This window comes from Mytilus californianus, unplaced genomic scaffold (genome assembly GCF_021869535.1).
Source record: "Mytilus californianus isolate M0D057914Y unplaced genomic scaffold, xbMytCali1.0.p SCAF_14, whole genome shotgun sequence".
Classification (NCBI taxonomy): Eukaryota; Metazoa; Mollusca; class Bivalvia; order Mytilida; family Mytilidae; genus Mytilus; species Mytilus californianus.
Genome location: NW_026262626.1, coordinates 34457468 through 34474223, shown reverse-complemented (window position 1 = coordinate 34474223; position 16756 = coordinate 34457468). Strand labels below are relative to the sequence as shown.

General features: G+C 32.4%; 1 protein-coding gene across 1 annotated transcript in view; it reads left to right on the top strand.

Annotated features, from left to right (window-relative positions):
* LOC127724753 (metabotropic glutamate receptor 1-like) overlaps positions 1–16756 on the top strand; it is an 84593-nt gene that overhangs the window by 65398 nt on the left and 2439 nt on the right. The window contains exons 5-7 of the mRNA XM_052231850.1: positions 1606–1795; positions 2793–2916; positions 7310–8198. Coding sequence (XP_052087810.1) covers positions 1606–1795; positions 2793–2916; positions 7310–8198 — 1203 coding nt within the window. The remainder of the gene's footprint in view (positions 1–1605; positions 1796–2792; positions 2917–7309; positions 8199–16756) is intronic.

Sequence of the window (16756 nt, the reverse complement as noted above, 5' to 3'; positions counted from 1 at the left end):
CTTGCTCATACTCTGTTTGAGCAGTTTATGATTGGTTGTTGGCTGCTTAACGTCCAGTGACGTTTTGTGTAAGGAGCACGCCACTGTTAATGGAGTCCGTATATGATGAACATGCACTAGCGTACTGTTTTAGCTCAGATATGTGGTCGCCATGCGATAGCGCAGAGTGCATGTCAATGCTGAGTAATGAAAAGTTGACAATTGGAAAGTTGAAATCATCACGTTTGTCATAGATTTTAGTTTGTAGTCGTCCATCTTTGTCCATATCGATTAAAAGATCGAGATATGAAACAGACCTTGTACTTTTGGAAGTATCCTGAATCTCAAGTAGAGGCCTCGGTGTCATAGTGGTCTACGTAGTTCAAATACTGTATTACTAGCCTGTTAACACTGAGACTGTGAATAAACTCATCATAGATACCAGGATTAAAATTGTGTACGTCAGACTCGCGTCTCGTCTACAAAAGACTCATCAGAGACGCTCCAATCAAAAAAGTTAAAAAGGTCAAATAAAGTACGAAGTTGAAGAGCATTGAGGACCCAAAATCCCGAAAGGTTTTGCCAAACATTGTTGCCAAATAAAGCTAAGGTTAATTCAAACCTGCATGTGGCAGGTGCGTTTTAATCCAATCTTAAATGAACTCCGGTGGATAGTTGTCAACTTTTACTCTAGGTGACACACCACTTATTCAACCAATCCACATTGAGAAAATATGTAAAAGTAGCCCTATTCTGACAAAACATAGTGCTTGTAATGATGATTTAAAGAACATTTACATGAATGAGAAATATATTTGGATCATTTAGGGACTTTCCGATTTGAATTTTCCTAGGAGTTCGGTATTTTTGTTATTTTATTTTTTTTTAGAGCTCACATTTACTTTTCCATAAATTTGCATTATAATTCTAGTGTAGATGTGCAACATAGTATGACTGATATAAAAGGTTTTCAGAAAGTCAGAGCGCTATATTAAGTAGTAGGTGACGCCATATTTTAATTTGGCATATATAAAGACGTTACATGTACAATTCATGATATACTTGGTTGTTATGAATTTAAGATTATGGTAAAATATTCAGAAATCTTGGAAATTTTGTAAAATATAATGGGGTTTTGAATTGCATGGTGACACCTTAAATCACGAAAAGTTTTATGCAATATCTATTGCTTTTCTCTCTTTATAGCATCTATGCTATAAAAATATGCTTTAATGACCTCTAAAACAAATCCATTTTGACAACCAGTCAGACAATAATTAAGTTTTCTTTAAGGACATGAAAAATAAAAACCGAGTAGAAGAAACATGTGTTGAAAGATTTAATCCTCAAATAGGACTCCTATACAATCTAAATTAATATTTTTTTGTTTTTTGTTTTTTAAGATGCCATGTGAAAAATGCCATCGTTTTTTTTTTATCTTAAGAGTTAATCGATATTCAATTCATGGGAAGAACATTTTCCCAATTAGAAATCTTTAGTAAGACCTATGTATAGTTCTTTGTATCTTGTATTGTTTTTTTTTGTTTGTTAATTGTGTTAGAGTGTCTTTGTGTATTTCCTTTTTAGTCTAATATTTTGTAGTCACTATATTCTGATTTATTACAGATACGATATAATGAATTTCCAAGAAATAAAGGATGACTTTGGAAACGTGTCGTACAAATACATTATGGTAGGTTCATGGGAGACAGGACATCTAATTATTGATGAAGACAATATTTATTGGCCAAGAATTGGAAAGGTGAAACCTATGACATCTGTATGTAGTGAGCCCTGTAAGAAAGGATTTGTTAAGGTAGGTCTTGGATGTTAGGAAGTGTTTGACCGCCCTGTGAATAGAAGGTTAATGTCCCTCATTTTTACCAGTGAAGTTTTTATATCTTTTGATTTCGACTTCATAAGATTACATTTTTCAATTAGAAGGAGTATTCATGTATTAAACTGAAACTGTAATAACATTCGAAATTCGGTGTAACAGGTGTGCATTTGATAAAACAAATTTGGCAAACGAAAATTTGAACACTTTTCGAATATCTTTTTTTAGGTACATTCTGGTCATATAACTCTTCAACTGTTTCGGTTCGGATATATCCTCGGCTTTCAAAAATTCGGCTTTGAGCGTTCCTAAGGAAGGTAAATCCAGAAAAGAGTTTCGAACGCATGAAATTAATAACGTGTAGTTTTCAATTTTTTACAGCACTGGGTTGATACCTCTGTGGGTGGACTATCAGTGCCCGATGGTATCATCAGTCAGAAGTCAGTACTTTGGTACTGACATGATTTATAACAAACCTATTTAAAATTGCCCGTTTATAAATTTTGAAATTATAAAGAAATTAAGGTTTCAACTTCCGCAAGCAAAGTTGACCTTAGGTGAATCTGGCTAATTTTTTAGGTAGATTTTTGGTCATATAGCTCTTCAACTGTTTCGGTTCGAATACATCCTCGGCTTTTAAATATTTGGCTTTGAGCGTTCCTGATGAAGGTAAATCGAGAAAAGCGCTTCGGACGCCTGAAATTAATAACGTGTTGCTTTCATTTTTTACAGCACTGGGTCCATACCTCTGTGGGTGGACAATCAGTTCCCGGGTATCATTATAAAATTAATAACTTGTTGTTTTCATTTTTTTAATGATGTCTTGTAATTGAAATAATTTTTAAACATTTTAAGTTCCTTACTATAAAGAATATTCGAAAATTCTGAATCATTATGACAATAACAATTTGGTTATTAAGATAATTAACAGTAAATTAACATTATTTTATTTAATACTACATTTATCTCCTTTCAGAATATCGAAACTAATATCAAGTGCTGTTGGAAATGCACAAAATGTGAGGATAATGAGATTATGTTGGACGAGGAAACTTGTAAACCTTGCAGTAAAGGGTGGTGGCCTAACGAAGATCTGTCGGGTCAGTATATACCATCCTTAAGGTATATGGGGTAAAAAGGAATTGCAGTCATTTTATACGTTTTGCCAAATGAATAATTTATTGTGAATTCACTTACTTAACTGTCACTATGTCGTTGTGTGGTTCATTGTTTTTCATGCTATTTAACAAATCAACAAATGTGCGAATTGTACAATTTGTTTTTTTTTTCTTTCAACGGAAAGCAAAATTACAAGATGTCGAAATAAGTTTGAAGCACATATGCCAACTTCGAAAGTGTGTTTATCGTCACTGTTGCTCCAAATCATATATCGGAGATTCAAAAGTTACTAATGATAAACCCAAATAACACCAAAAAAGACGTAAAGTCAGTTTAAAGAATATCATTGAGTTTTGTAGATATCTTTAGAAATTAACAATCTTGATATATTTTTGTCAGATGAATTTTGAATAAAATACAAGAGATGATTAGCCAGACAATAGTAAAATTCAACTGGGTCACATCACTGACAACATTACCTCCATATAGCAACAGGGTCACATCACAACATTCCCTCCATATAATAACGGTTACATAGCCATCTACATTACCTCCATATAACAACATGGTAACATCACCGACAATATTTACCTCCATTTAACAACAGAACGTATATACAACAGCATCACATCACTGACAACAATACCTCCATATATCAGCAGAGTCACATCACCGACAAAATTACATCCATATAACAACAGGGTAGCATCACCGACAACATTACTTCCATATACAAATGAACGTATACATAACTGTTAAATAAACAAATTTCATAATTACATTGAAACTGGTGGTAAAACTGTTTTTATAGCCTAAAATATCTTCAAATCATCAGACAATCGTAGGATTTAATCATTACGATTTCGTACTAAAGTTGTTTCTATGTATATGTAAACTTAGAATATAATAAAGTGCTCAAGGCTCAAATCATCTTTTGATTGGTTTTATACAAGAATATGTTTCATTGTCATTGCAATGTTTTTAATTAGAATTTATTTTCAACATCTCGTCCAATCGTCCAATCAAATTGCTCGAATTTCCCTTCAAAGTTTCATAGTACATACTTTTTCCATGTACTTAGTATCTATGCATGGATGATCAGGAGGGGTGATTAAATTTTTATTGTATTGCTACTAGAAGAACTGGCATGAAAATACGAATATTGTTTGATTAAAATCTGCTGTTATAGAATTTTGGAAATTATTTTTAATTTAGGAATATATCTCTCTCATGCAAAAATCTCCTCGACCGGATTTGACAATAACATTTTAGGTCTGTTTTCAGCTCTTTAACGTTTGTATTAGATTTGGGATTTTCAAATTGTGAAGTCTCGAGCTTTACTGAAGAGATATTGATTGTCGAAATTTGCATCTGGTGCAGAAAAATTGGTACAGTTAATGTTATTAATGAAATAGTCTTTTGTCATATTAAAGAGTTGCAATAAAATATTGGCTGTGGAATAAAATTTATTTGTAACAATAATTTCGAATTTATTGCTTTTAACTGTAAATAAACAAAAAGCTGCTTCCTCACGAAAAGATTACATGATTAACATTCATACTCACAATAAGGAAACTAGTACAATTCCTACAATTGCATCGTATCTGTTGTGTCATCTAATGTCTAACACACACATTATTTATATATTTCCCATATAATATGAAAAAATCCCTATATAACGATGACCGATCCACAAAAGGAATGCATAAATAGCAAGTCATGCATTACTTATAAACATGGCAATGACAATGAAGCCAGTTATTGATTAAAACCATTCATAGGTCATTTGTTCGAATTACTAAGGACTTTCTACCGAGGGAAAAGCTTATCTTGGCTGTATTTGGCAAAACCTTTTGGAATTTTGGGTTATCAATACTCTTGCATGCTTTATTTTGCCTTTTAACTTTCATTCGAACATTGCTGATAAGTCTGTTGTAGACGAAACGCGATTCTGGCATACAAAATTATAAATCTAGTATCATTGATGAGTTTATTGAGCCTTGAGCATTGAAATATTCTAAGTTTGTTAAAGAATGATAGATTATCATACTCTTACATATACAAAGATGTTATCTGTTATCCGAAACAACAACCATCTCACTCGATGCTAACTTGATATACATAACAGTGCCTAGTGCAACGATGTTTAATTTATGTACAATTTGCTCATTTGCTTTTGACTGTCATGTGCATGTCTTTTAGTCAATTATTTTCCTTAATTGTTTGAGAGGATAGATTCAAGGGAGGCGCAAAATGCTTCGTAAAATCTGAAAATATCATTATTTTGGTATAAAATACGTCAAAAATGTATCTCCTAGCTACAATTGCCGTACTTGTTAGGATCGAACCCCACTAACCGCGCGTTTCCGGAAAATGTACCATGCTGGGGGTATAGCACAACTTGTGAATGTACTCCTGAATGTAGGAATGGAGGACTAAATGCTGAATAATACCCGATGTTATTTTTATTGTTTTTAGATTTATTTAATGAATTCGAGTTATAATAACTGGAGATGTTCTGCTTAATTTACCTCTTATTGATTTTAGCTGAATCTTGGGACTTTTGTTTTGTTTTTAATTTAGTTCTATTGATTTCGGCAATAGTGCGGATATTGTAAAATTATTTGAATTTTTCTGATAGATTGAATGCACAAGTATGTCCATTGATGCAATATAAACTATTTCACACTGACTCCAGAGAATTCAACTTATTAACATGCCACACTTCTTCTCGTCATTATTTACTCCCATTTCGACATTAAATAACGAACACGGCATTTTCTTTTAAAACTGCGTAGAAATTATGAAATCAACATTTGCGTCCATAGCCAATGGTTTTTTTACTGATATATGGAATATTTACATCCTTCCTGATTAGCAAATTGGAAGGAAAATTAAAAAAAAAGTGATTAAATATCAAAATAAGGAGATTTTATATAATTTCCAAGTCATTTGACCTGCACGGTTGTTATGACCCTTTAACAAGAACTCGTTCGGGTCAAGAAGGGTCACCCGAAACGTGCAAATTAAACGACAACTACCGACTCCCTTTTTTCAAAAACTATACTATTAACTACTAGACTACTCGAACAACTAGGATATATAAAATATGGCTTTCGTTAGTCTGGTAATGCCTTTCCTCGTCGGCTTTATCTATGGTTGTAACACAGTACATGATGTACAGTGGCAAGTAGATCGTATAACTTGCAGATCAGCTGGTTTTGTCTTTCATAAAGGATGATAATTTTACTTACCATGCCGTCACATCAAATTTTAATTTCTAATTTTTGTTATATACTAGTATATATATATATATATATATAAGTCTAAATTGAAAACAACGTTCAAACCTATGAATGCGTTGGATAAAAACCGCAATTTTTATACGTGTGCATGCAAAACAAATTTCTTGGTAGAGGGGTCTAAATACAGCACAAACAACATTTTCCAAAAGACCAAAAAAGTGAAAAAGTATATTTTAACAAAACGCATTTGACTAGCAGATCGAACAGCGGATGTTCTTAAACCCTGCTAACTGGCATTGGCGATTGCCATATAAACGGATCACCAGATGTAACAAAATGAATCTTAACTATTAATTTAATACCAAATAGAAAACAATAAACTTGCAAAAAAGATGGTATACCGCAAACAAAAGGTGCAAAAATTGGTATACCGCAAACAAAAGGTGCAAAAATTGGTACACCATATCCGGATTTCGACAATTAATGTCTCTTCAGTGATATTGAATATAATATGTGTTTTCAGCCGTGTATCACCTTCACTGGTGATCCAATAGATGGATCTGTCGTAGAGATGTCACTTGTTTAAACGTACTCAAATATATATATATATATATTTATATATAAAAAAGCACCTGCGGTTTAAATCTCCAGATGCATTCTCGTCAATCATATTAGAAGGAAACTCTTCAGAAATGTATTCTAAATTTACATTAAGCGTCCTCTATTTTTTTTTTTTTTGTGACAATATAATATCGTCCACCGATAACTCCTGTGAAAAAGCGTCCTTTCTGACTACTAGTACTTAATGAGCAGTAGGAAATGTTTCGCGGAAAAACTGTTATGCGAAAACTGTTATTGGGTAATCAAATCGGTACATGTCATTTAACCTTCACGGTTGGTATGATCCTTAACACGAACTCGTTCTGGCCAAGAAGGGACACTCGAACCGTGCAGATTAAACGACAACTACCGACTCGGCTTGTTTTCAAAAACTTTACTATAACGTAATTGCTTTTTAACATGCTTTAACTTTTAAAAATATCCAAAAGACAACACAGAAATTTGGCAATAGGTTAAACAATACAGAAAACTACTCTTGATTTTTCATTCTGCTCTTTTGATTTTGCAGCTTGTCGGAAGTTACCGATAGAGAACATGAGCTGGGCGGACAGTGAGGCTATGATTGCTTTGATAGTGGCATCATTTGGAATCTTTGTTACATTATGGATAAGTGTCATATTCATGCGACATCACAATACTCCAGTAGTCAAAGCTTCCACCAGAGAACTCATGTACATTATTATGATTGGCATTCTTGTTGCATATTCCTGTAACTTTGTACTTGTTGCTAAACCTACTATTGTTACTTGTTATTTAACAAGAATATTGCCGGGAATATCGTTTTCTATGATTTATGGAGCGCTTGTGACAAAAACAAATAGGATCGCAAGAATTTTGGAAGGGACGAAAAAAATAATCACCAAGAAACCACGCTTTATGAGTGCATCCTCTCAAGTGATTATTTCGTGCATTTTAGTCGGTGTTGAGTGCGCCGTTATAACTGTCATGCTAATTATAGAACCAGCAGACTGCACATTAGATTATCCAACTACTCGTCGTGTCAGACTAATCTGTAACACAACAACTCTTGGTATTGTAGTACCTCTTGGGTTTGATCTTTTACTTATATTTATGTGTACATTATATGCTGTTAAAACTCGAAACCTACCAGAAAACTTTAATGAGGCTAAATTCATCGGATTTACCATGTATACGACTTGTGTGATTTGGTTAGGATTTTTTGCCATTTATTTCGGAAGTGACCCAAAAGTTTTCACATTATCTATAGCCATCAGTCTTAGTGCATCTGTTTCACTTGTATTGCTTTTCTTCCCAAAAGTTTATGTTATTGTTTGGGCACCAGAGAAGAACACACGTAGTGCTTTTACCACATCAAAAGACGTTCGATGTCATTTTGGATCAGTGTCCTACAACTCTGTTGATAAGACAGAAGGAGCGTAAGTAAAACGACTTTATTGAAAAACCTTCGTTGCATCTCCCAAAAAGAACAATTGTAAATTTTCAACCGCAATATACTTTTTTTGAAAACTAGGTTTGCTGCAAGATACATAAAAATATAAACATGTATATATAGAGTATATATAGAGTATAATTAAAACCCGCTAGTTGTTGTAATCCAGCGCAATTTTTATATTTAAGAAATTGTGGTTTAATAGGTAATCAACAATTTAACAAATATCCATAAAAGTAAAACACTGTTCAGCGTTACTGTACACATTGCTGTTGAAAACCATTTTGATACTATATTGCAAAGTGTACATGTTTTTGTTAAGTTTTGCTTCCGTCAGAAGGACATATTCATATTATTGTTGAAATCTTCCAAAATTGACATCTTTAACCGTTTACACATGTTTTTATTTTCGGAAGTACGACATAATGTCCTTATAACCCAATAGAACACAAATGAGGCTGTTATCTTAGTAGGATTTGAAAAAATGTGGAAATTCAGATACAAGAATAATCGTAAGTCTCCTATCCTTTACATGGTTTTAATAGGCGTTTGTTTAACCAATTATTATTTGTATATTTATTTTATATCCATCCTCACATGGTGAGTAAATCATTATTGATCAAGATAATCGCATACTAAAAGTGACAGTTTCATTTATAAAGAGAAATGGTTTTATCTCAGCTTATATCAAGTAAAGGCAAAAAGTTCATGAGCTAAATAAGCCCAGAAACAATATAAATTGTCTTAGGAACTAATTTACTATAACTACATTATTGACAAACTATAGACTTGGTATATTGTCGGAGATATTGTAACCTGAAACTTTGCGGTGCAGTATAAATTATGTAGTTGTTTTCTTTTGTTGATGACTTGGTAAATGTGATATGAAAATCACAGATCATTTATATTGTATTTCAGTTTCTATATATCTATACGTGTTTTACGACTTGTGGCCTTTGTCGCAGATCTATCAGATATTGCATTTATTTCTTTTCCGAAGAGATAGTGCACGAAAAATATGTATTACATGTCAAAATATGCTTACACTACGTGTATTATTTATTACGTATTCAAAGCCTCTGATGAATGCTTGACGGTAAAGCAAGCATTTGAAATACTTTCGTCGTGATATGCATGTAGCATAATGCCTGAATTGTTTAGTCAGTCGCTTCTAAAGTATGATAATTTTGTGCTAATTCAATACAATAACTTTACAGCACTCATCGATTGGTGTGGGTTCTTAATTTTTACGACATCCGGCGATTGGTGTGGGTTACTAGCATTACGACACCCTTCAATTGGTGTGGGTTCCTAGTATTACGACACCCAGCGATCGGTATGAGTTCCTAGTATTACGACACCCAGCGATTGGTGTAGATTTCTAGTATTACGACACCTAGCGATTGGTGTGGTTTCCTAGTATTACGACACCCAGCGATTGGTGTTGGTTCCTAGCATTACGACACCCTATAATTGGTGTGGCTTCCTAGTATTACGACAAACAGCGATTGGTGTGGGTTCCTAGTATTACGACACCCATCGATTGGTTTCTAGTATTATGTTGTTCTGATATAACACATGTTTTACATTAAACTCAAGCTCTACAGCAAATCAGGTTTACTTCATATTCAGTAGCTACTCTTCACTTAGGCACTTATTAGGTGCAGTAGAAAATTTTCTAACTTCTTATTGTTTGAGAAGAAACTTTGTTACACTTTTTTTCTTAGTTCTGTTATTTTTGGTGGCAACTGAAGATAATAAATGTCACTTTTCAGATCTGTTGGCCTTATGTCACGAAAATTACTGTTTTGGGTGATGGATTTTCGAATTAACGATTTTTGTGTGTGCATTTTTACCTTTGCAAATGTGTTTTTTTTTCTTCAGATAATTTACTTTCATTTGTGAATTGTCATTAATATATGAAAAGTAAATGGAAAAAAACAATTCGTTAGTAAAAACTAAGTTGAGATATGAAACATCACCCAATTGGAATTAATTACTTTTTAACCATTTAATTTGACACGCATATGACGACGACGAATTTGAGCACAAAACAAAACTAATCCTGATGTTTTATAACCATATCATATAAAAAGATGTGGTATAATTTGCCAATGAGACAACTATCCACCAGAGACCAAATGACATAGAAGTTAACAACTATAGGTCACTGTACGGCCTTCAACAATGAGCAAAACCCATACCACATAGTCATCTATAAAAGGCCCCGAAATGACAAATGTAAAACCATTCAAACGAGAAAACTAACGGCCTGATTTATGTAAAAAAACAATGGACAAAATACAAATATGATGTACAGCAACAAACGACAACCACTGAATTACATGCTCCTGACTTGGAACAGGCACATACATCATGTGGCGGGGTTAAAAATTTTAGAGGGCGCCAGGGGTGTAACATTACAACACATGAACGAACTATAAAAGTCAGTTGAAAGGGCTTAACTCATCAGATCGATACAAAGCAGAAAAAAAACAAGTAACACAAACACAGACCGGACGTGGCAGGGTATTTATATATCCCTACAACAACAAAAAAACAACAAGTACAGATCTGAGAGTACTAGCGGTTACTTAGTTCAAAGCCAAGAACAACTAATAAAAAAATGATGTATCTAAGACTAAAGTATCAATCAGTACACATCCAACGTCCAATGGATTTAGTGTAAAGACGTCATTAACAGTCAGAGAACATGACCTTGTGCAATGCCAAAATACAGGTATCGACAGATTGAAGAACCGTGAATATGTAAATGTATATAACAATGATATTAGTTTGGTTTTAATTTACTGATAACAAAATTAATATTTAAACCAATAAAACCAATATTGAAAGATCTAATTACAGTGTTGAATTGGTAAGCTTTTAGAATAAGTTTATTTAAAGGATCGATAAGTTTACCCAGATCGTATCTAAATTTCCGGGCTCGGTAAACAACATCTCCGTAAAAAATTAGGATGTGCTATCCCGTTTGAAATAAGTTTTCTACGGGTACAGCCAAACTTCCAAACCAAATCTTTGTATCTATGGAAGAATTTAGGTTTTAAGTAATTTATGGAAACGAAATCCCTGATTTAATAATTTACCAGTAATACATAGATTACATTCATTGAAATCCAAAACGTCACTACAGACACGGGCATATCGAAAATATGAAATATAAACACCGTAAGATGGTGCCAAAGGAACATCACCATCCAAAAAAGGAAAAAATTAATAATAGGGAAAGAAAAATCGTTCCTTTTGTAGTAAATTTTAGTGTACAGTTTCCCGTGTATAACTGAACTATCTAAATCTAGGAAAGGAAATCTAGTTCATTTACAACTAGATGTGTTGTATATTAAATATTGTCTTTTATCTATATGCGGTTAGCCACTACTAATATTTCCAATCAAAAAGTATCTTGTTGTCGTAAAGGTGAATACGACTGTTCAATATATTGTACATTTAAGACTTACATTTCATGATAAGTTGATTAATATGATCTTTGAAAATCTGATTTACCAGCTTTTACTAGTATTATCCAGAAAATGCATTTAAATAGAGGACGCATAATTCCTTTTAAGAAATTTCCTGAATGCTATTTAGGTATACTTCAAACCAAGTGTAGTTTATCAAAACAATTAGCCTGTCACAACACTTATTAAGCAAAACCAATGGAAAAAGGAAAGTCTATTAAATGTTGGAATTCATTGATTCTATCTATTAAAAAACCGAAGCTGTCTTAGATACTGACAGCTTGAAATGTGAACAAACTGACAAGTTATAAATCAACGATTTAACGACCAGTGAATGTCTCGTTAAATGTTGACTACTTCTATTGTTTCTGACGTAAGATAAAATTCACGATAATCATCGATTCAAGTTGATACCGCAGCGCAAAATTTCTGTTTCTGAGTAGACACTAAGAATGAAATTAAATGTAAAAGATTGGTTAATAGATCGGTAGTCAATGTAAAAAACTAACAGTCAGATATAAACAGAATTGTTAAAAAAATAAATAAAATAAAGTTGTATTGTATAGCCGGATTTTCAATTGTCCTCACTAACTATCTGTTGCACGGGTATAAGTCACACCTTAGGTCAAAAGTTCTGGTTTGTTCGTATTTACATTGTCATTTCTTCATTTTCGAATTGACAAATTTGAATTTTTTTATGGTCTATATACCATTAGCATTAAAAAAAATCAGGCAAGGGCAGGTCGGGCAAATTTCCCCTGGTGTTATTTCACTCCTATTTTTAAAACGTCTTTTAAGGTATGCTAAAATTCACTGCATCACAGCTTCACGTGTATACATCGAGCTTCTAAACATGTACCAAATTTTAAATATTTAATGTGATTAAAACAGATGCTAACAATTGTTTTGCTATTTTGTCCCAAAAGAAAAATGTCATTCTTACCGAAATCAAAATTGTAACAGATGAAAAGAAGCTTGACATATTGTTAAAGACTGTATGTTTGGTTATATTTGTTGATGTGTTGATGTCCCAATGACATATTGGTGAAGACTGTATGTTTGGTTATATGTCACGGTTTATTTGTTGTTGACATATTGTTGAAGACTGTATGTTTGGGTATATGTGTTGATGTGTTGCTAACATTTTGTTGAAGGCTGTATGCTTGGGTATATGTGTTTATGTGTTCCTGACATATTATTGAATACTGTTTGTTTGAGTATATGTGCTGACGTGTTGCTAACATTTTGTTGAAGGCTGTATGTTTGGGTATATCTGTTGATGTGTTGCTGACATATTGTTGAAGACTGTATGTTTGGGTATATGTGTTGATGTGTTGCTGACATGTTGTTGAAGACTGTGTGTTTGGGTATATGTGTTGATGTGTTGCTAACATTTCATTGAAAACAGCATGTTTGGTTATTTGTGTTGATGTGTTGCTGACATATTGATGACATATGTTTTAATACTGTATGATTGGTTATATGTGTTGACGTATGATAACTGACATATTGCTTAAGACTGTATGTTTGGTTATATGTGTTGATGTGTTACTGACATATGGTTGAAGACTGCATGTTTGGTAATATGTGTTAGCCTGTTATTGATATCACTACAAAAGTCTAAAAGTCTGAAAAGACCAGTTTTTGTCTTAATTTGCATGAACTTTTACTCGACATTCTCCAAAAGTATGACTTGTGTCTTAATTTTCCTTGACAAATTCTCATTTATATTAAATTTGTATGAAATTTACTCGACATATTCTCGACATTCTGAATATGGTCTTAAAATTTCTTGACAAATTCTTGACATTTGAATACTGTCTTGAAATTTCTCGACATATTCTCGACATTCTTATTTTTTCTCAGTATGGCTTGACATATTCTGAACATTTTGAATCGTGTCTTAAATTTACTTGACAGTTCTGAGTTTTACAAATCATGACCAATATTCATGATATAACTTTAATCTTTATTTCTCTTTATATGATATACTGTTGTTTCAAGTTACACTTCTTTACAACAAAAACGAAAGTTGGGCATGTAAAATAATTGAAAATTTGGGTATATAAATATTTTTACAAATGCAAATATGGCTATGAAATCTAAAGTATAAAATAATTCAAATGTGGGTGTGTTGATATAAAACAATTTCAATATCGGTTTTTAAATAATTACAAATTTTGATTCCTAAATCTTATAAATTAAATGATTCAAACCAATCATACTGTAGACATATTTAATTCTACATTCATAATATTCAATGTTGATATGGTAAATAATTATTATACCAAAATGTGGTTTATATAAATAGCAAATTATGATGATATACAAATCATTCATTTAACAGAAGAAAAATTTGTGTAATGTCATCTGTTGGAATATATTAAGTATTACACATGGACAGGATGTTCCCCATAAAATTAAGGTATTCCACACCCCAGAGTACACGCAACTGTCAAATAGAAGTTATTGCTTTACCTGTAATCAGCCATACAACTTATCAGTTGACCGACCATGCCACTACAATTTAAAAAGTTTGTTGATAGATGAAAATGAAAAATTGAATTGAAATGGATTTTCTTCATCAAAATTAAAAAGTTAATTATTTTAACATAAATACAAATTGAATAATTCTCAAAGATTAAAAGAAAATTATTATCTACTCCAGGAATAATAAAAAAAATGTATTTATAATGGGTCCCATCAATGATTTCTAGAGAAATCATCGGTCTTATGAAATGGTTCTCAAACAGACATGCATAATATAGATCTAAACATTTTTTCTTTTCAGGAAGGAGTTATCACAAATATTTATTTTTGATAAAAAATTATAAAATTCAACACTCAAATTTGAATAAAAAAATGTTTTTGGGTTGTTCTAAAAAATGAATAAGGTTTTTGAATCAAGATGGGAACAAATTCTTTGACCTAAACGAAAGCCCTCCCCCCCCCTCCTCTTTTTTTAGCAACACAAACCCAAAAGATGAAATGTGGGGTCCAAAAGAGATACAAGACACCTATTTTAGTAAAGCAAATTTGACTGGCAGTTTTGCGAACGGCAAAAATCTAAATGCTATTTGTCAATACCTTCGACTTATATTCCAAGTGAAAACAATTACTTAAATATTTAATAAAAATAAATCAAAATTAAACTACATGGGGGATTATTCAGGGTATTCCAACTTAGTTGCACCAAAAGGGTATCTTACTATACCAAATTAATCCTTGATTCTTCAAAGTTTAGTTTAGCCATAATAAAGGTGTATATAACAGCAATAGAATGTCATAAACAGTGCAGAATAAGTCTGTTCACATTTCAGGCGAAATTTATACTGTTGAGACAGTGTCAAGACATATTTAAGACTGTCAAGAATGTGTCGAGACATATTCAGACATTATTTAGAATGTCAAGAATATGTCGAGACATATTCAGACATTATTAAGAATGTCAAGAATATGTCAAGACAGATCGAGACAAATTTAAGACAGTCAAGAATTGGTCGAGACTAATCCAGACTCTTATCAGATGATACAGGAAGTGTCGAGAAATTTTAAGACAATGTTCATACTGATAAGACACTTGTCAAGAAAAATCAAGAACCTTATTAGACAAATTCATACTATGTCAAGAATTTTTTTAAATTATTCAGACAAATTAAGAATGTCGAGTAAAAATTCATGCAAATTCAGACAAAAACTGGTCTTTTCAGACTTTTTGACTTTTGTAGTGTATATTGCTGACATATTGTTGAAGACTGTATATATAAAAATAAGAAAATGTGGTATGAATGCCAATGAGACAACTCTCCACCAGACACCAAATGACATAGAATTTAACAGCTAAAGGTCAACGTACGGTCATTAGCAATGAGCAAAACCCATACCGCATAGTCAGCTCTAAAAGACCCCGAAATGACAAATATAAAACAATTTAAACGAGAAATCTAACGGCCTGATTTATGTAAGAAACAATGTACGAAAAAAAATATAATATACAGCAACGTTTGGTTATATATGTAGATGTTTTGCTGACATACTGTTGAAGACTGTATGTTTGGTTATATGTGTTTGCGTGTTGCTGACATATTGCTGAAGACTGTAAGTTTGGTTATATATATTGACGTGCTTCTGACATAATTTACGAAATTCCTAAAACAAGCGGGTTTTAGACAAAATGTCTAAGTATTTTTTGTTTTTACAAAAGTTCTGAAATTCATAGCTCTGGAAAATCTTCCAGAGCTATTTTCTTCTGACTGTATGTTTGTTTATATGTGTTGACGTGCTTCTGACATATTGTTGAAGACTGTTTGTTTGGTTATAGGTGTTGACGTGTTGCTGACATATTGTTGAAGACTGTTTTTTTGGTTATAGGTGTTGATGTGTTGCTGACATATTGTTGAAGACTGTTTGTTTGGTTATAGGTGTTGATGTGTTGCTGACATATTGTTGAAGACTGTTTGTTTGGTTATAGGTGTTTATGTGTTGCTGACATATTTTTGAAGACTGTTTGTTTGGTTATAGGTGTTGATGTGTTGCTGACATATTGTTGAAGACTGTTTGTTTGGTTATAGGTGTTGATGTGTTGCTGACATATTGCTGAAGACTGTTTATTTGGTTATAGGTGCTGATGTGTTGCTGACATATTGTTGAAGACTGTTTGTTTGGTTATAGGTGTTGATGTGTTGATGACATATTGTTGAAGACTGTTTGTTTGGGTATAGGTGCTGATGTGTTGCTGACATATTGTTGAAGACTGTTTGTTTGGTTATATGTGTTGATGTGTTGATGACATATTGTTGAAGACTGTTTGTTTGGTTATATGTGTTTATGTGTTGCTGAAATATAGTTAAAGACTATGTTTGTTTGTATGTGTTCACGTGCTTCTGATATATTGTTAAACTTTTTGTTTGGTTATATGTGTAGATGTGTTGCTGACATATTGTTGAAGACTGTTTGTTTTGGTATATGTGTCGATGTTTCAATGTCGTACATCGCCTCTTATTTTATATGTTTTGTCTTTTAGATACAAAAAAAATCAATGAAAAATTTACAAAAATATATAAAA